The sequence below is a fragment of the Paramisgurnus dabryanus genome, chromosome 9 (assembly GCF_030506205.2).
Source record: "Paramisgurnus dabryanus chromosome 9, PD_genome_1.1, whole genome shotgun sequence".
Lineage (NCBI taxonomy): Eukaryota > Metazoa > Chordata > Actinopteri > Cypriniformes > Cobitidae > Paramisgurnus > Paramisgurnus dabryanus.
In genome coordinates this window covers 19,029,665-19,054,564 of record NC_133345.1, presented here as the reverse complement: position 1 = coordinate 19,054,564, position 24,900 = coordinate 19,029,665, and the positions used below count along the sequence as shown (strand labels likewise).

The window sequence follows — 24,900 nt, the reverse complement described above, 5'->3', positions numbered from 1 at the left end:
GTCTGCTGCTCTGGGATTCATTAAACATGAACCTTAGGAACCCAGAACCCCTGGAGAGCGAGTGATGGTGTTGGTTAAGACAGGTGGGACACATACTTTTTCCTTTACAGAAAAAGCTTGTAATCAAGTATAATTTGGCCAATAACGGCAAACTGTTCCCCCTATAACAAGTAAATCGCTGCTATTAAATGTTAGCATCAAACATACCAGTTGAGCCCCTTTTACGTGACTTCCTCAAAACACCACTTCGACTTCCACATGAAAAGCTTACCAAAAGACTTTACAAGGTAGTCGTGTATGGAGCTTAAATTATATGAACTGTTATGTCTTAAACTTTAAAAGAAACTTCCGCTGAACATGACGCAAAAATAAAGCTCACGTTTAATGTTTTCTTTTTATTGTTTTCAGTTGCTCATTGTTACATTGACTAACATAAATAAACAATTTATTTATGAACAAAAGGCACACAGTTCAAATATAAACAAGAAAAATCATATTTACAACTTTCACAAATTAAGTATGGAACGCGGATGGCAGCAATAAAAGAAACGGTGAGTCTTTTGGAAAAAAAAAACAATGTGAAGCTGTAACAACAGCCCCGAGTCCGAGTGGCAAGCCATTAACAGGCCTTTAACTAACATGGATTTGAACCCGCTGTCAGCTATGGAAGCCACGTCAGATACACACGTTCGCACACAAGATTCACACACTAAACTGTCCAGCACAGAGGGACACCATGCACGCACATGCACGCACATACATACAATCCCCATTTGTATTCACAGGGGGATGCGAAGACGGGCACTAAATGGTCACACATTAACCCTCACACCAGCGAGGGTGGGAAACTGGTTGTTGCTCCTATGCTCTCCATTGTCGAACGTATCCCATACGGTCCATGAGTTCCATTCGCAGTGCAGGAGCACAACCCTCCTCTTTTCGTTTCTATCCGTGCCCGCAGGTTTAGAGTGCAGCTATCCACATGTACGTCACTCTTCAAATAGCTACTGTATTTCCCACCTCTTCATATTGAATAATAAAATATGGATAACTCTGATCATCATTAAAGATAACAAAGATCTGTGGGTCCATCCAGTTATCCACGCACGAGTCGAACAGGTCACTTGAAAGGTCTCTTGGATTCAGCGGAGGTGGTCGGCGCATGGAAGGGTTGCCCACCGTGAACTTGCCCGTCAAGACTTTGGCAAGAAACATGTAGTGCACGCCACGGGGCGACCGTTTGGAAAAGTTATGGGAATAGACGGCCTTGCGTGCAAAGTAGCTGCCCTGGCCAAACATGGTTGCGTGCTTCCCGCAGACACGTGGATCGAAGTTGTGCTTGCAGATGCCCTCCACCACATCCTGGGACGTGCCATGGAACAGGTGGCGCTCGTTCAGCATGCGATCCATCTCCGACATACGCCGTGACATGTACTCCTTCTTCCTGTAATGAGAAGAGAAAAACAGATGCTTTAATGAAACATGTTTATCAAATAAGGGCAGACAAAAACAAAGACAGAAGTCGAGTTCTGGGAACAGACAGATAGTGTTTGACTTTGAACATCAGGATCTAAAATTAGCATAGAATAACATTGGCTAACCCAACCGCAGCATAATATGTGGCTTACCTAACTGTAAAAATGAAAATGCGACATGAACGATTCAAATTAAATGAGAATTACATCACAATTATGCATTTGCCAGATGCTTTTATCCAAAGCGACTTCAATCCATAAATTGTTTATCAGTATGTGTGTTCCCTTTACGCTGCTACCACAATGGCCTGCTACAAATATGTGCAAAATTCCTCACATTAAGCCTCCAAAACCACAATATAAGGAACATGAGATTTAACTATAGGTCATATTTGTAACAAGTGCAGTTTTAAAGAGAGATGAAGACAAGCAATTCGCCTAACACCCAAATTTACATTTTGATGCCAAGAGTTACCTTTAAGGGCTTAAAACTACTTTCCCTTCACAATATCAGAGCACACCAGCTGTCTTCGAACAAAAACAACACAACAAGCTGAACTCCCGAGTGCTTAGCTTGTCATCTGGTCGAGTTGAAACAGAGAAGTGCAAGGGTACCAAAAGGGTGAATGAACAGATGAGCACCAGGGACCCGAGTGAACCCAGTCAGCTACAAGGCTCCATTAGCCCAAATCTGTGCCTCTGGTGTTTCAGGAAGGGAACGTAAGGTCATCTTGGCTGAGAGAAAGCCTCTGATCAGTAAGAGTACCCATTGTGACACTGCCTGACCTCCAATGACCCTACAGCCCTTCTATAGACCCGGTCGTCATGGCCATTGCTTTATTTCCAATGCGCTGTCACGCAGGACCTGCAAGCAGTGACCCTATGAATATCAGTGTCTGTGTTTTTTTTTCAGTTTCTCCCATCGTTCCCACTGAGCTTTCCTCAGATGCATACAAATCATCATTCATGATCTCCACACCCAGCTCATTGGCAAGCAAATTAGTAGTTTTTATCAAACTACTACAATATGAATGTGCAAAAAAGATTAATTTGATTTGCTATAGTTTGACAGCTTTATTGCATTGAATTTGTTAATGATTTCTTAGAGACCCATAGGAAATAAACAAAATATACACCTGTATATATGACTTTGCTTTGTATTTTTAGATGCTTTTGGGTTTTAGTTTTACATGTTAATCAGACAGAATATGCTGAAATAAAGCTGAATGTCAGATGTCCGTCTCTGCTCGGCCACAAAGACAACTCAAATACCTTATATTATTTTTCCGAACATTTATACATTTCCAAACATATCTACACTTCCCTCATAGACCACAATCGCTGTAGTAATGCATTATTAGACATGAGGAACTTAGAGATATGCAAGGATTAGCTAATCTTCGGCATGCTTGAGATAACAGCATGTGGCACGCACGCACAAGTACACAAACACACCTCAGTGAGTCAGCAGCGACTCTTTCCCCCTGACTCACCCCTTTTCTTGTCCTTTGGTTCATAACTGATGGTATGAAACCTTGTTTCTATGGCAATAGCTTATTAAAAAAACAGTAGCACCCCTTTGTGCACTTCCTCTTTACATGATCGACATTTCACACGCTACAAGATCACCTCATCTATTCACCACAATCACATCTGTTTCCGACCAACAAAAACTTAGTAGGAACCGTTAGCGTGGTTGACACCTAACAGTGTGCAAACAAACAACATCAAAGCCTTGAATCTTACGTATGGGTGTGGCTAAATTAAATTCTTTTACAGATGTTTAGAAGAACAGATTGTCCTTGATAGCCTTTTTATTGTCCGATTCAGCCACTTTGTGATCTCACTGTTTACTAAACATTGCTCTGGCTCCACATAACAAGTCAACCAAAAGCATTTAGATGGAGAATTTGCTACCGTACCGTTTGTACTTCTCCCAAAGGAAAGGGTTTTGGACGCGGAGGATCTTGAGGATGCGGAATTTGGTCTCAGAAACGGTCTTGTGGAAGAGGCTATACACGGTCCGGTAGCTGCGGTCGTCCCGGGACACGGGCACCTGCAGAAAGTCTTGACTGGAGTTTACGGGTAACCAGGTCTCTGGGTACAATCTTGAGGGAGCGCCTAATGTAGGAGACAGAGGCTGGTTTCCAGAACTTTCCAGGGAGGAGAGAAATGCTGAGGAAAGGCCACCGAGAGTCCTAGAGAAGACGGAAAAAACATGATGCTATTAGGATATTAAGCCATGATGTGTAGACATTCACAAAGATAAAAAAAATCAACAGTTAGCATTCGTGACAATTTAAACTAATTTTATGGTTTGAAGAAGGTGAAATGTTTAGAAAAACAAATTCATATGTTTTATAAATGAATTCATATTTTTTGCCTTACTGAAAATGGAAAATGACGATAGTAAAAAAGAAGATTTGATTTAATATAAGTGATCAATGTGAGATAAATACAGTCCAAAAAGGCAAACACATAAAACATTTTGGTATGTTTTAGTCTAATTTACGAACAAAGAATGTTTTCGATAAAACTTGTTTCCCATTTTCTTTCATGAAATGCTTTTATGGAACTTTAGAATCTTAATGTCTTTTGATATTTTTTGGTATTACTATTTTTATAATTACTATTTTCCATGTTTAAAATAATAATAATAATAGCCCTAAAGGTCATAGTGATTTGAGGTCAGGGTTACAGAAAAAGTTCACCCAAATATTAAAATTCTCACTTATCGAAAACATGAATACTTACTACTAGTCACGAGACAAATGATAACCAATTAGATTTGGTGTTGTTGATGTAAAAAAGCTTAAAACAGGAATCATATTCTCTCACAAAAATATTGCTTTGTTTTAAAAGAATTCAAAAGCTTTGTGCTTTTTGAGCATCACCACCGTATAAGAAGATAACATGACTGCATTTTAATATCATATACATTTGGGATGACATGAGGGTGAATAAATAATGAGAGAGTTTTCATATTTGGATGAGCTATCCTGGTGACCGGACTCATTTCATTTCTATTAGGTAGACATGATCCATTAATGACTACTACTGAATCATCTTACAACTTTCATGTGCTATATTTGCTTGTTCTCTCTCTCTCTCTCATTACTGGAACTATAGCAGTTTATTCATCATATATTTCTGAGAATCACTAAGCTAATAAATAAAGCGAGCTGTGAAAGAGATAGCATGACGGCTAGATAAGCATACACTTTTGGGAAACCAACGGTTAAGGGTCTGTTTGTTTAAGACTGTTTGTGTGTATATGTGTAGGAGGGAGATTTATGTTGCTTGCTGAGCATTACTCAGCTGGAGCGGGCAGCGGTTCGGCCAAATTGTCAATCGTACAAATGAGTTCCACCCCGTGCTAAGGACAATGTGTTCCTGACGCTGCAGGAGACTTTCAAATGGCTGGACCAGCATTGCTGTGGCCTACCTGACAACATGAACCAAACGATAGGAATATGGGGCCTCATTTATAAAGCAAGCGTACGCACAGATTTGATCGTAAAGTGTGCGTACGCAAAAATCCATGGCAAAGTCCATATTTATGGTCAGGTCAGGCTCTGAACAGATGTACGCACTTTTGCTTGTCGGATTGCTTTTTTTGGAAGACATTCTTGCTGCTCGAAAAGGATTTAAACATTGAGAGGTGCTCTTTTATCTTTTATAGTTTATATATATATATATATATATATATATATATATATATATATATATATATATATATATATATATTTATGTACGCACTTTTGCTTGTCGGATTGCTTTTTTTGGAAGACATTCTTGCTGCTCGAAAAGGATTTAAACATTGAGAGGTGCTCTTTTATAGTTTATATATATATATATATATATATATATATATATATATATATATATATATATATATATATATATATATATATATATATATATATATATATATATATAAATAAAAGAATGCATATAATTTTTGGCTATAATTTATGGAAGACATTCTTGCTGCTCGATAAGGATTTAAACATTGACATAAACAGTGACATTAGTCATAGGCACACATATACACATATAGATATACACACACATATAATTTTGGCTATAAACTATTTTACTTTATACAGTAAGCATTATTTACATATTAAGTTTTAACTATTTAAAAAAAAATTGGTCATAATGGTGGTGCCTCTCATTATAATAAAAAGCAAATCTGTAAAATCAAGAATTAAGTTTAAAAGGCTAAAAAACAATGCAAAAAATAGATCATTTTACTTTTATTGACAGAAAAGTCAAAACTGCGCAGCACAAAAAAGTACTCACAGCTTTAGAGACGTGTAGACATAAAATGTTCATACATCTCTCAAACTTCACAGGCAAAACTGATTCAGTTCATGAAAGACAGGACAAAAACCCTAAGCTAGCCAGAAATCTGATTTTCAAATGGTCACTGTTTGACAAGTCTGGAACCCATTTTCTTTTTTTTTTAATCTGCTGCTTTCTAGATTAACTTTTTACCCCGTAAATAAGCACACGTCACATTCCAGCGGACAATGGATGATAGATGTAACAGAGCATTCTCTCCATATGATAGATTTATGAGATTTATGATAGACTGACCTGTGACTTTTAGTTTACAAGCTGGCGTCGTAGAGTAAGATGAGCAGGAATATTATGTTTCAGAAAAGTGTTTTGGAGGCACAAGCAGTACTCCGGGCAATTATAAAGAGATCTCTTTAAACCCTTCACTGATGGGAATACTGCAATATGTCCAATATGTTCTTTGTACGCATTGAATTCGTCTTTCTAAAATTCAAAGGCGTCAAGGTTTCGGTGAACGTTCAGAGGATTTTTTGTAATGTTGTGCTCCTATATATATTTAGTGAGAAAGCTGGGGTGTCTAACAAGAGATCTGGGACATTCTGTACAACCACAGGTCATAATGAACCTTGAATATCCATCTGAAGAACTTTCAGTATGTCAGATGTGGGGATGTATAAGGGGCTTTTTTTAAAAGATACTCACTGGAGGTAAGGTGTGAGCATGATGGAGGATCTGAAGAGCGGTCGTTTTTTGATTTGCCGACGAAAACCGAACACGGCGTTTTGCTGGAAGCCCTCACGAATGTTCAGGATGTACTGATTCTGCAGCGTGATGAAACGGACCTCCTTTAGGCCGCGACCACTTGCCTCTTCAATCAACCGAACCACTGGCTGTGAGATGGATAAAGAAAGGAAATGAGTTAGTCAGAGCACGGAAGAGAAACAGCCCACTTCAATGTGTTTCGATTCCCACTCAATTCATCCGGTCAGAATGTATCCATCAGAAGAGATTTTCAGAGGAAATAAAGAGCTCGATTTTCAAAGGCACGCTTACGTAATGTTCTGATTTCAGGAGTTTGTGAGCAGAACAGGACGTCTTCGACTGTTAGCTCACACCAAAAATGAACACAAAAACAAAAATACAGTCTAACTCCATAAACCGAATACCTGCCACCAACATTAAGCTGAACGCTTTTAAAGAAAAGACTAAACAAAACCTACAGTATCAAGAAAATAATACTGTCATTGAGAATAATGTAAAGTAAATCAAATGTAATGTGAATTTGATAGAAAAATATAAGTGATTTCAATGTTGGTTTTGAGGTTAAATGTAACATGGACTTGTGTATAGTGCAGCTAACTGTATCACTCCTGAATTTTTATTAAATCCTGATTTTTTATTTGATCGAGTGCTTATTACAAAGGAAGAAAGCGAATGAAAGGATTGGCATGCCTCACCTCCGAGTACTCCCTCCAGCCAAAGTTATCTCTACAGTAGTACTTCCACATAGTCAGGCAATTGGGGGTGGGGGTTGTATTTGTGGGTGTGGCTTCAGAGCTGGAGGGCGTGGATAGACGCCTGATGAGGTCAAACTCCAGGTCCAAAACTTGCATTTCACCGAAGTCCGTTGTAAACACTCGACCCCTGTACATAAAACAAAATGTAAACATTGTCAAATCTAAACATGTGCGCTAACAAAAACATCCATTGTATAGCACAGTAAGTCACTTTGGATAAAAGCAAATGCCAAATGCGTAAATGTAAATGTAATTTAAACAGAATATGTTATTCCAGACAATAATAACAAATTTCCAGGCCCACTAAAACAACCACCCAACCTAATTTCCACAAAATTCCTTCGGCTTATTGGAAAACTCCCTGCGTTGGTCTAGGTTGCTCTTTGTTGCCTGACAGTGCGTTAATGTTCACTGAATCTTGAAAAGCCCAATGAGGGGTGAGAATGTCCAGCAGACAGGGGATGTATAGAAAATGACCCCTAACTTCTCCGTATGTGCAGACCATGGCTGTTTTAGGTCACCCTCCGGGGGTGGACGGGTCACTAATAGCAGTCTCATCGATCACACTCATTCTCTTATACAAAGAGAAGTCAGGTCAAAGGTGAAACGTCTGGGCAGGAGTGGGGCAAGTAATGGCAAACACAATGGGCGTTCCACTTATTGACCTAAACTCTAAAGATAATCAGGCAAGCTTTAAAATAGACATGGCTTTTAAATTTATAATATCAGAAATGAAACATCTAATACAATAGTAGTCCTTTACTGACCTTTAAATTCAAATAATTGACATTGAATTATCCATCCATAACAGTTTGTACAGACACGGCTTATTATTAATGTCCATTAGGGAACCGAATGGGTCAAATGAAAGACAAAAATAAACAGAAGAGAAGCACAGATAACTGGTAAAAGATAACTGATACTGCTAAGTGTACTGAACCCAAACTGTCAAGAACACTTAAAAGCAATACTTTGTATCATACAAGCAAGTTTGGATGGATAATCTCAGAAAGACAGCAGATAGATGGAGAGCTCTGACAGGATGGGTGGACTGAAGCCTAAGAGAAACACTTGCAAGCGAACAGACGTGATGTAGACTAAACACAGAGTTCAGAGCAGAGAGAGGATCTCAACAACCTCCCTGATACATACACACTAAATACAATTAACTGCATGAGACTTTAACCACCCTTCAAAACATGACAATAGTAGACTAAACACAAGTACTGTTTGAACAAAACAATCTATGTTGCAATAAATTAAAAAAAAATGAGCTCTATCAAACCTCCAGGATTTCACTCCTTTTTATGGACTTTGCTTGGATGTTAAAATATGAAAGTCAAAAGTCGGTACCGAGTCATATTTCACACCAGAATGAATAATATAGATATTTTAGATGAAGCAATAAAGCTTTGAAAATTTTGAAACCATGATGATTAGTTACACTGTGGTAATATATTTATTACTTTTACCCCTCAATCTCACCATCTAATCCTGATACTCAATAGTGCAGGGTGGAAAAATAATATTAAATTTTTATTTATTTACTTTCATTTAAATAAACTGTGTATAAAAACACTATTTATTATACAGAAAATATGCAAGTTTAATAGGAACATTTATCTGCGTTAAAATGCAGCCTGATCTCATGGGAATTCATCATTATTTTACAATATGGTAAACTCATAAGAATTTGCATAATGTGAATCATACAAAAACGTAAAAATATTAAAATAAACCTTTAAATCAATAATGAAGCCCCACCCCTAAACCTCTGAATCATACAAAAACGTAAAAATATTAAAATAAACCTTTAAATCAATAATGAAGCCCCACCTCTAAACCTCTGGGCGACCGCAGATCCTGCTTAAAGTCGCCACCATTGTTTTGGAATATTGTGTTATTATCTGTGAGCTTCCTTATTTTTTAAAAATTCATGTGCCCTCATAATCTTTAATGAAAAACGCAAATCTCCTCCCCTCCTCAAAACAATCTTTCTTTACTTCTGGTCATATGGTATGGCAGGTGGGTGGGGCTTGGGAAAAGATCGCAGTGATTAGCAATTAGCAACACGACACAACGTCATACGATTCAATCATTCAATCTCGATGCACGAATTTAAATCCAGCCCTGCCTTATTTAATTTCAAAAGCCGATTTCGCTCGGATATACATCACCACGGGGAAAATAAGAAAATCGCTACTTCCATTTCATGGTGACTTTAACTGTTTGAATAAAACAAATTCATAAATCAATGAGTACAAATTCATATGATTTAGCATAAAATAGTTTTGAATTGCCATGAGATTCACAAAAAAAATCATTTTTATGGTGAAATATATCCTAGACATTTCTTTGTCACATAAATCACCCTTTTAGCAGGTGGGATGATGGGAAACCTGTGGAGACTGATGATAAAACACTCCTCATATTGCAAAGATAAAACCAGAGTATCTGGGAGAACAGACTGCACATGAGCTGCCAAAACAGGCATGAGAGACACAGAAGTGAGACTGTGAAGAGCAGATAAACAAATGAGGGTTAATCATGTTCCCTCACTCACTCGCACAGTGTCTTTCAGGCTTTGAAATCCTGCCAAGAGACACCAAATCTGATCTAAAAAAATGCATGACAAACAAAACCAGGCCCAGACTTCACGTACGTGAGAAACAGAGACAGAGAGAGACCAAGAAAGAAAAGAAAAAGAGAAAGATGCTTATCAATGCTTAACTGACCTACTGAATTGAGTCAGACCAAAACACGCGTACAGTATGAACCAGCCAACATTGACACACAGCCAAAGTGGACTTCATGAGTCTCTCACACACACATATGATGATGACGTCTGATGGCTTCCCAGCAGCCGTTGCCAAGATAAACCCCAGTGTGTTAACAGGTTAAGAACCTTCCAGAAATCCATCCAAAAACTTTTACCATCTATCTGAACCCCTTCAATTCTCTCTTTCATACACAGTGTCCTCTCAACTGGAACGCTACAGGCTTACACTCATACACGTCCAGATCCACTCAAAATCAGCATGTCCGGGACACCCTGTATTTTACAAACAGTCCTGGGCACAAAAACACACATTCTGCTCTAGGAGAAGCAGCTTTGGGTTCAGCCATCATAACCCAACAGAGACCATACCTCTACGCAAGACACCAGGACGCATTACAACAATTTCTTTCTTTTCCTTTAAACGCCATACCAGCTATATTCATGGCGAGAATAAAGTGTAATTAAATAAAGTAAGACTAGAAAAGATGTTTAAAATTCATTTCCTCTAAAAATCTTAGAACTTTGGATTCACTTGATTAAAAAAATATTTTCAAAAGTATCAAGAGAATAAAAAAGGTTTCTCACCATTACGCCAATTTAATCAAACCATCAGGCCAAGGAAAGATAATACCAATCTAATAGACAAACGTAACTTTGAGGCATTGACGTTCTTTTGAATGCTAGAGAGGAGACTAAATCCAATCCAAATCCAAAATGTATACACACCCAGTCACAGGAGAACAAAATGTGTCTAATTTGTGTAATGTTGTGCCTGGAAAAGTTTTATTATCACAGGACTGCAAGCAAGCATGGGGAAGATCAACTGGGAGCTGTGGAAAACTAGAAAGCGCAAATAACTTTGACAAGGATAAACACATGCATCTTTGAAGCCTGAACCTTTCTGGAAAGTTAATGGGAGTATATAGCTTTCGTAGCTCAAAAGCTCATATTTTATACAGGAAAAAGTTTTTGCAGGCTTTTCTAAGAAAAATAATCTAAGAACCAGACAATAGAATCTCATTGGTGTCTAGTATAAGACATTAAAGAGATCTCATTTGTGATTTCTCTTTATATGGGAAGCGCTAAATATAGTCGTTTTTTAAGATGAAAGTGCTAAGCTGATTGAAAAGGTTTATTTAAACTGTTTCAGGATATTTAAAAAGAAATCTGCCAATTTTCCACAAGAGCTGGAACTAATGTACAACCCATACGTATCATTCTCTCTCTGCCACATCCCAGAAACAAAAATGATCTCGCTAGCAAAACAAACTTTTAGATATTCAATGATGCGAAACTCAAGATGGGGCAGGGCTTTCATGTTTCTTTACTGAAATGCTGCCAGTCATTGGTTTCACAACCCAAATATTCTTCAGCGGGAATCGTTCTGTTGCTAGTTTCACTTCTGATTCTTGATGACTTGCTGAGTAATGCCAAATCATCTGCACCCAATACAGCAGCAGAGTCTAAATTTCTTCAGGGCTCAGCAACTGAAAGGTTCACTGGATGTCACTCTTTTGCACCATCTGCCCTTTTTCATATGATGCAGAATCATTTCAAAATTGCCTGAGTGCCTAAAAACCTGTCTTGAACAAGAAGCCATGTGTAAATACAATGGTTTCAGGCTCACCTGATCCTGATCTGAACTGTTTATTTTGAGTGCTAAGTAAAAATAATATTGCTGACGGGCCGTTAAATTAAATTATTCTAAAAAAATTGCACACCCAAGGTAGTAATGCGGCATGATGTGAAGCAGGTGTGCATTAATTTTAAACAATTCAAAGGACCGGAGTTAATTATTCAACTTATATGCTTAACACAGACATTGCTAAGACATCGCTCTGGGTTTTTTTGGAGACATTTGACAGGTCAGGTGTGTGTTTATTGAAAAATAATAAATGCATATAAATGCATAATATTTCTCAACCAATCATAACAAAGCGCCATGGTATAACAGAGTGAAATGTGAGTCTCCATAAAAAATGGAGGATAAAGTAATGGAACAAAATTATTTTAAAATGTTGGACTATAGTTTAACTCAGCAAACTTGATGATCAACCAGTCAGTTGTTGGACGACAAGCTGACCATGCACTTAAAAATGGCTGGGTTATTTTTGACCCATAATGGGTAAATATTGGACAGAACACATGCTGGGTTAAAAATTACACTAGGTTGGGTTTAATGGGGTTTAATAAACCAGTAGTTGGGTTAAAACAACCCAGCATTGGGTCAATTTTAACCCAGCTGTGTGTTCTGTCCAATATTTACCTATTAATGATCAAAATTAACCCAGACATTTTATATTGTGGTAACCCATCACTAGCTATTTACAGGAACAATCACTTCTAGTGCCAAGGAACAAAATAACAAAGACAGCCAGAGAAAGAAACAAAAAACAATAAATGGTTTGGGAAAATTTTGAGGCTCTTTATAAAGTGTCTTTGTGTTCTTGCTTTCCGCAACGCTCGTTCTTTGTCCAGAACTCTCTGCTCGTAATCCGGTACAATAAGGAAAGAACAGGGCATTCTGGGATTAGGGAGGAATGGGTGGTTATAGAAGTGACTGCACAGTGAAGTAAAGAGCTAAGACAACATGAAATAAGAGAGCTGAGAGGATTACACAACATATCAGAACTCTTTCTCTCTCCATTCTATTTAAAGTGACAAAACCAGCAAAGCCGTTTATGACGTCATTTCTCAGACGCCGATTATCCAGCAGTGAGAAGCAAAACGGCTTCAATTTCACAACACGGTTCGCTTTAACACAAACACATGCACGTTTGTGTGACACTGAGATTGTGTTACCTTTTCTCTTTTGGGTGTGCATCAACACACACACTCATGTGAGGTATGCGATACCTCGCGCTTGGTGTTTTCGCACACACAGGTTTCCTGACAGACTGGATTTCACAGCGGCTCACCCACACACACTTTTCATTTTCAAGTACTCGCTTCTTTTTCAGGCCTGGCACGCTGAACTAAAGTCGGGCCACCTGTGCGCAAGGTAACCATAGCGACCGTTATCCGAGAAGGCGCCTGACGGGCCGAGTAATAGCTTGTTGATAACAATAGAAGACCCGGCGGCCCCTTACCCTGCCTCGCAGACAATGCTCACTCATCCTACACCATAAACCCCGAGACAGCTTGAATCCTGTCATCCTCCAGGGTATAAAAATAACATTCCAGACGTTAAATTAAGTGCAAAGACTTATTCACTGGGCTCATCGGCACGGCGTACTTATCAAGCCTCCAGATTTTCTAGTCCACACATGCACGCGCACATTTCTGGAAGCGAAAACTACTGTGAAATGCAAAGCCGCTGTAGAGATAATGTGCGAGAGAGGACAGAAAGATCAATAGAAAGAGAGAGAAAAAGAGACAATAAGCAGGGCGAAAGATAGAGAGGCTGTAATTAAAGCCATTAATGTGCATTGAGGGAGACAGAGAGAGAGAGAGAAGAGCGGTTGATAAGCCAGTTTTATCTCTCTTTATCTTCCTCTCTACCTATGAGGTGGAGTCATGGGTGAATAACCTGTTTTGCTCTTCCTGTTAGCCCTACTGTTTCTTTTATGTCCCCCTGACCCAATCACGAGGCTGCGTTCATCGTCACGGTGACCGTGACCTGTAACCGCTTGATGATTCAGTGGTGTCAGGTGCTGAGATCAGCTAATGTACACACATAAACTCCTTTGACCCGACTCGGTAAGGGGTAAAACGATTGAGGCAGCTTCTGTGACTAACTACTGTTTCTGTAGCTCAAATAGTGGAGTATTGCATTAGCAGGACAAAAGTCATGGGTTCAATTCCTAGGTAACACACAAGTCGCAAAGGATAAAAGCTTCTGCCAAATGTATAAATGTAACGAAACAGGCAAATTTATATTAGAAAATGTAAAACTGGATATTATTCAGATATTGCTGAATATAAACATTTGGACAAGTACAGAGCGTGTGCTACTTACTGCTACACTCCACCTGAAAGATAATGCTGACAGAAGATAAAGTGTCTTCCTCAGCAGTGTACACTTAAAGAGATAGTTCACCCAAAAGCAAAAATAATGTCATTAATGACTCACCCTCATGTCGTTCATCTTCGAAACACAGTTTAAGATGTTTTATATTTAGTCCGAGAGCTTGTTGACCCTTCATTGAAAATCTACGTACGGTATACTGTCCATGTCCAGAAAGGTAATAAAAACATCATCAAAGTTGTCCATGTGACATCAGTGGGTCAGTTAGAATGTGTTGAAGCATCGAAAATACATTTTGGTCCAAAAATTAAAAAAATGACGACTTTATTCAGCATTGGCTTGTCTTCCGCGTCTGTTGTGAAGCACATGCCAAAGACTAAAGTCACGTGACTGCAGTGACGCGGATGACGTGTTATCCTGAGACATGTTTGCAAAGTTTTTTTTTTTTACTTAGAGGGTGCGTCTCCCTCAGACTGTAAACGAAGCATGTGCGCACAAAAAAAAACAGCTGGGGCGCACCAGATAACACGTCAGCCGCGTTGTACATCATCTGCGTCACTGCGGTCATGTGACTTTAGCGTTGTGCATGCACTTCACAACAGAAGAGAAGACAATGCTGAATAAAGTCGTAATTTGTATTATTTGAACCAAAATGTATTTTCAATGCTTCAACACGTTCTAACTGACCCACTGATGTCACATGGACTACTTTGATGATGTTTTTATTACCTTTCTGGACATGGACAGTATACCGTACATAGATTTTCAATGAAAGTACAAGGTTTCGGACTAAATATAAAACATCTTTAACTGTGTTTTGAAGATGAACGGACGTCTTACGAGTTTGGAACGACATGAGGGTGAGTCATTAATGGCATTATTTTCATTTTTGGGTGAACTATCCTTTAAGCCTGGAGTATAGTTTTTTTTTTACATGAACGTATTTGCATGCTCGAACGCACATCCTTTCAAAGTATAGTTTGTTTGACTGGTACGTCGTGTACAAAGACTGTGTACTATGCATCTCCTTGGCTAAATACTACATTCTCTGGTAGGCACATAACCTATGCGTGCAATGTACGCATGCACTCTTCTGATTATGAAAATTGCGTAAAACGCACAACACACAGACCCTACGCGTAAAAGAAAATGACAACAAGCTTGCTTTCACATAGTGTAATGTGTGGTATTAATTATTATTGGCAATAGAAATATTACTGACCACAAACGTATTAATGTGTGGTATTTTCTTAGTTAACCAGTAACCACCATGTGCTGGTGGGAGCAACAATGTTTGAGGGAAGGTATCAAAATCTACAACATGATCTAAATCTTCATCTAAAGATGCAATGTGTACAAGGCCAGTCAGTCATTATTGACTGGCAGTCTCATTAACACCGGTTCAACTTGATCAAATGGTTTCAACTCTTCTTTGTTACTGAAATGAGCCGCTATCTAGACTATCTGCAAAATCATGGGAACTTGAGCCCAGCTGGCAGACCGAAAGGCTATACAGTTCTGCTTTTCTGAAAGATCAATCAGTATTATGCAGATTTCATCAGCTTTAAATGCACACACGCACAGCACGCTTAAGATCAAATCAAAATCTGTCAAATATTTCCCATCCAATATATCTATCCATACAGATATATATGCAGTATACCATATAAGTTTAAAATTTGTAAATTAACAATCAGTAGTATTTTCAAATATGTTGAATATATGTACAAGTATGTGCAATAGTGGAATCAATGTAAAAGGGAAAGAAACAACAAAGGAGAGAGAGAGAGAGAGAGAGAGAGAGAGAGATCACACACACGAAGTGAGAGGGATTAGCAGCTGTTTAAAAGCTTGTGCGTCACTGAGCGTGCCCAAACCTAAAGCTTCCATTGGGACTGGCTTGTTTCACACACTGCAAAACATAAGCTGCATTTTTGTATTGTTTTCAGTAAATACATAATCATCCATATAAATATCCTTTTAACACTATATTGGCAAATTGTTTTCCAGTTCATAAACTTCACTAAGTTAGTCTAGATTTATATTTCACCTAACAAACAACAATTAACTTATCAATAAGAGAAGAGCGACAAGAAAATAAACTTCACTCTGAAAAGTCGTCTTAATGTCTCATGATTTTTTCTTAAGGAAGCTTTGATATTTTTTACAAGATAACAGGACAAAAATAGTGTTGTTTTCCAGTTCATGAAAGACATCTGAGAGACACACACATGCTCCAGACAGCAGTAAAATAACACCTCTGGCATATCTGTGGTCTCAAACGCTCCATTAGGAACAGACAGTTCTAAATCCAAAAGAAAATAGAGGCGGTAAAGAGATATTTTATATTTGTATGCTCTGCTGTCCCTCATTCCAAACGTCTGTATGATCGTCTTACCTACTTAATGACAAACGAATACAACAACTGACTTCTACGTGCTCAGCGTGAGCTACCCGCATGCCAGCATTATTCACACCCAGCGCGAGCGTCACAGTCTGAGAAGAATTAAACACACACACACACACTCACATATGAATGCATGCACCTGATCACACACTACTAACTCTGAGATAAGACCTCACCTCTGCGGGTGGTAAATTAACTCAGCAAACAGATACTTAAACACACACCAAACACAATGACAGCTGTACTAGTATCGATAACATCTAACTAATGTTTAAGTTATGTATTATTTATTACACATAGGCTACTAAAAATAGACAAAGACTCTGACTATAATGCTGATGAATGACAGTAATGGTTAATGGTAAAACCAGGTGACTTTTGGACATCCTGTAAGTTACTTGGCTTATGAGTAAGCACTCATGATGCACCACTGACATCACCAGACTCTCAGCCAAGAATAACTATTTAGCAAATGACTGTTCTCCATCAATGATCTTTATCCGAAATATCTACAGGGCCATGGCAAAAATCCACAGTGCCAAATTTGTATAGACTTTACAACCCTCCTAGTTTCTGGATGTCTACCTCGACCCTTATATGCTTTAAGTGTAATTTATAGTTCTGCGTAGGAACTACTTTTCCTGTGATGGCGGTAAATAGACTTGTGTTGCAGCTAGGGATGCTGAACGATTAATCGCGAATAAATAAAAGTTTTTGTTTACATCATACATGTGTGTGAACTGTGTATAATAATTATGTATATATAAATATGCACACATACATTCATAATTTTAAGGAAAACATATATTTATATTTTAGGTATTTATATTTATATATAATAAAAATTATACATAAATATACAAATGTATATACACATGCAAACATTTCTTAAATATACATGCATGTGTCTGCATTTATTTATACAAATTTATTATATACAGTTCACACACATATATCATGTAAACAAAAACTTTTATTCTGCTAAAGATGAATCGCGTTTAACCGTTAAGCATCCCTAGTTGCAGCTTGAGTTGTAAAAAGCGCTCCTCAACTTGGTCCATGAAGGAGCAATACGTATGAGAGCATGCGACAACGGTTTTTTGACCAGAGGAAGGGGTTTTAGCAGACCAATCACACCCCTTGCGGTCCGCATAAAATAGACACGTTGTTACATTTTTGGAGAGGTGCGCGTACGTAGTAGGTTTGTGTCTATGCGTAGGCTATGCCGTATAAACGACATAGAAGTATACATTGAACTTAAGATGCACAGACTAACTCTAAATGGTGGTCAAACTCATTTTCACATAAAAAAAATGTATGTAAAAAGTTTAACTTGTAAGGTAAGGTAAAATACTGCAAATCATTGAAATATCGAAATTTCCCCCACTTCAACTAAAGATCTTTGTCTTTTACAACACTACCTTAATGAGTGAGAAGTAACATTCAGCAGTAACACAATACTTATAAGAAAATTCAGCTGTAATAAAATCATCTGATGACAATGACAGCAATAAAGTCTCTGGCAGTTCAATATGAAGTACAAAGGGCTTTCCATTCTTCCTCTTCAAGGGAATAAATCAACCTCAATCAATGCTCTTGACTTCCCATTTTTTGGTTTTCGTTCGTGGCAGACATGCTCAGAGGAGCTGAGGACAGTAAATGCTCTTGTTTCCCTCCTGCTCTCTGAACAAGAAGTCTCCAAAAAGTCTCAGGATGTTCTGGAGGCCACAAACTAACAGGACGTGCACTACGGTTGCACCATGCGGGACCAAGAACGAACTGTTTGTTCAGACAATCCAGCCTCTATTTGGCTTTTGCTCTTTGTCTCTCTCAGCAAGAGAAGAACACATAAACATACTTCAGCTGCAAATTTTTGCAGCTTTTGTTTATGTTAGAGAACACATTTGAGACATACAGAGAGGGGGTGGGAACGAATAAACAGAACAATGAATAAAATAAGAAAATATGCTGAGATTGTATCAGTTTGTACTCGGTATATATATATACTATGGTTGTACACCATATATACACACCATACTCTAACTTTGATATTCCAACGTACGTGTTTAGGAAACACACAATTTCTTGTTTTTGGTTTAAGTGTAACAGAGACTAAATAAGGAAGGGAACCGCATGAGTTAATATGACGCTAAAGAATGAGAAGTCAATGAGACCTCACCCATGAGAATAACTTCACTGCACGAGATGTTATCTCCATTCTCACACACATGCAAACACCTTGGTTTCATGTCACCGTGCCCTTGGTGCAGTAAGATTGTGTGACAAACACAATCATCTCACCCTCAGCTGCTTCCATAGAGACCAAGCCTTCAATATCAAGAGTCACAATTCTCATACATTGTGGCACAATGGCACAACAATCCCAAATTTACTAGCACCTGCTTACACATTTGTTATGAACATCTACAATGATGAATAAAGATTCTGCTTCATAGATTACTGAAAACCACAGTAAAAGCCTGACCAGTCATCACATGTTGCCACAGCATTCAAGCAAACAGCAGACCCAGCTAAAGTCATTTAGTTGAGATTTACTGTTTTACCCAAAATCATCTTACAGTACATAACGTAAAGAACATTCTGTGAAATATAACCTTGTTATCTTTTATATTGACTAAGGTCAAGGGTTAGCCTGGTTAGCCAGACCTACATCAAGATGTAAGGTCTGGCAACTCTTCACACAAACGGCTCAATGCAAGGGGCGGGATATAAGGTTGTCCCTCAAAATGCCTCTGCACGCAATAGGATAGCGCTATGATGGATCAGAGCAACGAAGAAGGTGACGTAGTTACCGTAACCAGTCGGCAAAACTCCAAACACATCTTTCTTGCTTAAAAAGGACTTCAGTAGGGTTTATTTGCCCTTCTCTCAAAGAAAAACATAAGTCTAAGTCCTCCAGAGTCGCGGCCAAAGCCGCTTCAAAAGATAGCTGTTCGCCAGCAGCAGCAGCCATTCTCTGTTTTCAAGTAGGAACCGTTGCAGCTCTGTCGTCATCATGTTAAGCCCGCCCCACAGACGCTACACACGATGTAATTGGCCTGACCAAATTTTGGTTTTTGGAGCTGTTAAGTGTATTGTGAGTGCCTAGACTAAACCCTGGCAGCAAATATATTTTGCGGCCGCTAGGGTGCGTCTAGATTTCTAGGCTAGTCAAGGGTTGAAATAAAGTAAAACCAATGACTGAAATGAAACTGTAATGCCTGTATTTTACAGACATGGTCACAAATATCAAACCAAGTGGCATCTTCAAACAAGCGATGGTTGGTGTTTTCTTAGAATTAAAGGCACTTTTCTTAGCTATTATTTCAACTACTCCCAACTAGTGAGTTTTCATGTCATTCCAGTGTATGTATACACCATGCATTAGTCAGTTTTCCTCAAAATCACACAGGTGTTATAGCAAAGCAACCACAGGTGCAGTCAGTCACGTTTCACTAAGCCTGACTATAAAGAGTGTACCAATGCATTTGTCTTCATTTTCAACAGTGTAAGCTCCATTGTTTCAATTTTTTTACCTAACAGACCTCTTTTTGTGCTGTGTTTCATTAAAAAAAACCTTGGTTACATTCATGCATGTTTACAGGTGGCTTAAGCCTCGGCCATCTGTCATACAGGTATACACGTCTGTCCTAAAACATTATGTACGGGCATCATTTGTATACAGTCATCTACAGACAGAGCTGGGGGTTCAGCAGATATGGGTGTGGTTTTACAGGCTCTCTGTGGGTCCGAAATCCCAATCAGCAGGGGGTAAATGGTTGGCTTAAGCTATTAACATAAAACAGGTTTTTGTGAGCCAGTTTCTTTAGAGCAGCCTTTAGCACACATGCTAAACCAGCCTGCCCTGCAGTGTAATGCATGTGGCCATTCGATCTTTAAAACTGAAAGATCCTCTAAGTGGACCCTATCCATTTTACTTCTAGGCCCCCCATTGTCGACAACAATATTTAAGAGCCCCATCACAATTTCTACCGAATAAAATATTCTACAACCTGGTATAACTAGAAATATGTGTTAAAAATAACTTTAACTTTTATTTGAATGCATGTTTTGTTTTATTCTAAATAATTACAAGTAATCTTGAGACTCCTTTGGAAGTCTATTGGGCCCCGGACCACTGGTTGAGAAACACTGCAATAAATAGGCAGCTGTCATATGGGAAAATTTAAATGACAAATCAACAATAGTATTTGTCTGAGGAAGTAGTCATGATCTGTGTCATGGTGAGCATTAAAATCACTAGGTCATTTTTGCTTTGTCATGACCAAGTTCACTTCCTTTTGGAAAGGACTTTTGCATACACATCGCGCTATGGACCTAAATGGGAGTCTGGCAAACAAAAGGGCCCTTTTTGTTTAGGCAAAAATCCTCCTGGGTCGAAACTTCCACAATTTCCTCTGACACGTAAAAATGTGGTAATAGAAAGTGCAGTTGGTAGTGGATAAATCTTCCTGTTCCTGTATATCAACTGGCATAGCATTGCGTTAATAGCACAAAGGGCATTCAAGTCCCAGCTAATGCACATACTGATAATAATGTATATCTTAAATGCACCTTTGGATAAAAGCGTCTGCGTGTGCATAAATCAAATAGAAAATGTATTCTTGAATTTGCATGAGCTGGCCCGGTACGTGCATGAATAGTTCTCGTTTGCGCGTGAGTGTGGGTGGGTGCGTGTGTATAATCGTGCGTGTGTCTCTGCAGCTAGTTCATTTGCGTGTCTCTGAGCAAGTCTGCGTGTGAGCCCTTCTCTGTCTCTGCAAGAAGTGCGTGTGACCGCCTGCGCGCAAGCCGCAGTGAGTGGGAGCGCGCGTGCGTATGTGTGTGCGTAGACCAAAGTGACGGGTCACGCAAGTTCAGGGTTTACAGCTGTCAGTACGCTTCCACATGTCAGCCTGGCCAACGGAAGGCTTATGTGAGAGAAGCAATCTCTAGTCACATATATACCTCATCCACAAACACGCAAGTACACACAAAACTTCCTGTCACGTACTGAACTTCACTATCAATGCATCCCTAGTGATTATAGCAGCCTGAGAGATCTCAACTGATATAAACATTTAGGCCTACATTTACGCATTTGGAAGATTGGCCTTACAATACCAGTAAATTATAGTTTTATCGGTTCCTGTAACTCAGTTGGTAGAGCACAACGCAAAGGTCATGGGTTCGTTCCCCAGGGAATCGAACCTATAACCTAATGCAATACTATTGCAATTGAGCTACAGGAGCATAACAAAACCAAACTTTGTTTCCTTTTCTTTTTATAAATGATCATAACCCATTATTGTATCATTGTTTATAGTAAGGAAGGGAAACCCAGAAATACTTACAGAAACTTAAGTCTGACATGTTGGTTGTCAGGATTGCAATAAAGCCTTTCCAGTTGTTCTTGGGAATCATCTGCTATGCTCTGCCAGACTTGCGTGTCTGCTCTGCGGATCTGCCAGTGGTAAGGTAAAACGGTGTGATGATGCGCGCAGTCGCTACCATAGACGCAGACGCCCTGGAGAAAATCCACGCAAATCGATATACCGTCCCCTTGATGCGTGTGATACTGGAGCTGGGTCAGAAGTTCAAACACTAGATCCAAAGAGGCCTCCTCGCTTTTATCCTGAAAGATCTCGCCTTTCAGCGAGCCCTCTTTGATGGCGAGGCAATTTGCACCCTGCAAGGTCTCCGCGGTGTAGATGTCATTTAACTTCGACCCCGAAACGTCGGAGGAGGGCGCCGCCACGTCGCGCTCCTGGGGCTGGAAGCGTCCCTCATTAGCGTCTATTGTAACGCGCTGAATATCCGTCACCTTCTGCTCCCCAGGGAGCTCGCTCGCGGTCACATCAGCGTCCGTGTCCACAGCCATGAGCCCGGACACGGCGCCCTCATCCTCCTCCTCTTTCAAGCACACCTGACCGATCCTAGATTGCTTCTCAACGGCTGCCGTGCATATATTCCGCTGTGGTCTCGAGGGGTTTCGCGGAACAAACACGCCGTCCACTGACATGAGCGCGTCCGTGTTTAATAATGTACTTAAAACAGGGTCCTCTAAAGCGCGCAAGCATTTCGCGTCCAGTTTTCTTTGCGCGTGCTTCTTTTTAAAGTAGGGTTTCCTTAATGGGATCTTGTCGGAGAGTCCCATCTGGTGCTCCGTGAAGTCTCCGCTTCCCACGGGCAGAGCTAACGCGGGATCGGTGGTGTCCACAGTCTCCTGCATGGCTCAGAACCTTTACTCCACCGACACCTATTCCAAAAACAAAGAGACATGCGTAAAACGACACATCAATCTGTCATCAATATGTTTGGTGTTTTGCTCAGCTTACTTATTGTTAGGTGACCAATCAATACGTTTAGCTATAGGTGTAAGCTGAAACCTTTCCTTTCTCGAGAAAAGAGAGGAGGGAGGGAGGTGGCATACAGAAACAGAAAGTTTCTTTCAAGACCCCCTCTCCCCCCAAATCACCAACGGGAAAGGAGCATAGTGATTTACATAAATCCATTATTCTAAACCAACATGTAATCTAGTAGTATCCTCGCGTACAGCATAGTTTAAATGCCCCCTTTGCAATTACATCTATAACGCAAGCCAAACGATCTCTCGGGAGTGTTTTGATGCCTTGATCTAGATACACGGAGTTGGGAGCGTACGTGCCAGTTGCCAATAGCTGCTCGTTCCAGTATGCACGTACTAGCTGTGTTAAAGCGATCCCGGCGAGAGCGCGCCTGCCCACTGCGGCGCCTAACCCCCATTCTTCCACAAATACACAAGTAAGCTTATCTTTCGCCGAAACACACACAAACACACAACCACACAAACATAAAACGTTAAAATATTCTCCGATTTCAGCATTTTCCCATGCGAAATGCAACAACACCGCTGATCTTTTTCCGGAGATTGAGGTTAACGTTCCATAATTTCGGAGCTATTCCGAATATACCTGTAAAACGTCCCGACTTTGATGGTCCAGTGCAAGCCCGTATCCTGTCCCGGTGATCCCGTGCTCCTCTCTCATACAGGACAGGGCAGTGCGTTAACAAAGCGCTCATTCACAGCGCGATGCGTTCCCGTCCGTCTCCAGTAGCTTCTGAGCGGCTCGCAGCTGTTGCGGAACACAAGCGCGATAAGACTCGCTCGTCCAATCACTGCGCGTCTCAGCGCTGAGGGGGCGGAGCTACTGCCAGGAGACCGGAGGAAAAAAGCAGGAAGTTGTGCGATGCGTGCATGTGTTTTGACTCACCCCACTAGTTTGCTTACGCCAGAATTCATCAGGTGTTGTAATTATAGGACACGGGCTGGTTCGTGTTTTTAACATGCAAAAGACTTTCAAAGTTACCTTAGTGCAGTGTTTCACAACCAGGGGCCCACTAGGGGGCCTTAAGAACCTCACAAACATGTCTCTTAAACATAAGATAAAACAACCATGAGCTAAAAAAAACCCTTTAAAAAAATAAGTGTTTGTTTATTTAAATATATATATATATACACTCTAAAAACCGTTGGGTTAAAATTAACCCAACTTGGGTTGTTTTGCAACCCAACGTTGGGTTAAATATGGACCAACCCAACACTGGGTTATTTTAACCCAACAAGTTGGGTTGTACAATCAACCCAACCAGTTGGGTTGATTTTTTAACCCATCTGTTGGGTAGAAATAACTTTTTGTTGGGTTGAAACAACCCAACGTTTGGTTAATGTGTTTAAAGCTGAAATTTTGTGGTTTAAATTGCTTTCATACCTTTCATTGTGGTGTCTATAAATAACAAAGCATAGATTTAATTGAAAAAGCATATTTATTGCACATGAACAATAAAAGAGTACATAGCCCTACACAAACAATCAACTTTCTAATAAAAAAAATATATTAGTATTATATCTCACAATCTAAAATGACAGATACCCGGTTAACATTACAATTAGATCAAGTAAAAAGTTGTACAAGTAAGGGATAATGTATTGGCAGCATGTCATCACAGAAAAAAGCCCCAACAGTTTCTTCAGGAGAAATGTCACAAACACATTGGTTTAATCATTTGTAAATTTAATGTCGGATATGTTATTAATAGACATTGATATTTAATTTTTGTGTAATATAAAACTGTACCTGTCAAAATGATTTGCAGCATTGGAGTTTTTAGTTTTGAGCAGTAGTAGAATGTCACGACTGGCCAATCAGAATCTAGCATTTTAGAGAACCGTGTAATAAGAAATGGTTAATGTAACACATAAGATCAACACTAAGTTGCACAAACAGTCAATATATGATCAACATGAGTTATCACCCTAGCATGACAAATAACTACACAGACTTCTTATAGAAAGGGATTCCGTTCTTGGGAGTTCGTAAACAACAGTCTTCAAAAACACCCACACTGATGTGCACTGCTTAGTAAAATGAATGTCCAAAACATAAAAAAAAGTTTAAAGCATGTCAACA

The 24,900-nt window shown here is 39.4% G+C and overlaps 1 protein-coding gene across 1 annotated transcript; it reads right to left on the bottom strand.

The window, feature by feature from the left end:
- Positions 1 to 375: 375 nt before the first annotated feature.
- On the bottom strand, positions 376 to 23,564 carry tiparp (TCDD-inducible poly(ADP-ribose) polymerase). The gene is made up of 6 exons (XM_065282989.2): positions 23,404 to 23,564; positions 21,805 to 22,709; positions 7,238 to 7,424; positions 6,483 to 6,670; positions 3,398 to 3,673; positions 376 to 1,444 (listed from the first exon to the last, which is right to left on the bottom strand). The coding sequence occupies exons 2-6, from the start codon at positions 22,680 to 22,682 to the stop codon at positions 997 to 999; spliced, it is 1,977 nt and encodes a 658-aa protein (XP_065139061.1). The 5' UTR covers positions 22,683 to 22,709; positions 23,404 to 23,564; the 3' UTR covers positions 376 to 996.
- Positions 23,565 to 24,900: the final 1,336 nt, after the last annotated feature.

Excerpts from the sequence above, each read along its gene's own strand:
- tiparp (XM_065282989.2), bottom strand. The coding sequence starts at position 22,682 with ATGCAGGAGACTGTGGACACCACCGATCCCGCGTTAGCTCTGCCCGTG. Across the intron at positions 6,671-7,237 it reads GCTGGAGGGAGTACTCGGAG|CCAGTGGTTCGGTTGATTGA; the intron begins GTGAGGCATGCC and ends TCCATCTCACAG. Across the intron at positions 3,674-6,482 it reads ATGCTCACACCTTACCTCCA|GACTCTCGGTGGCCTTTCCT; the intron begins GTGAGTATCTTT and ends CGTCTTCTCTAG.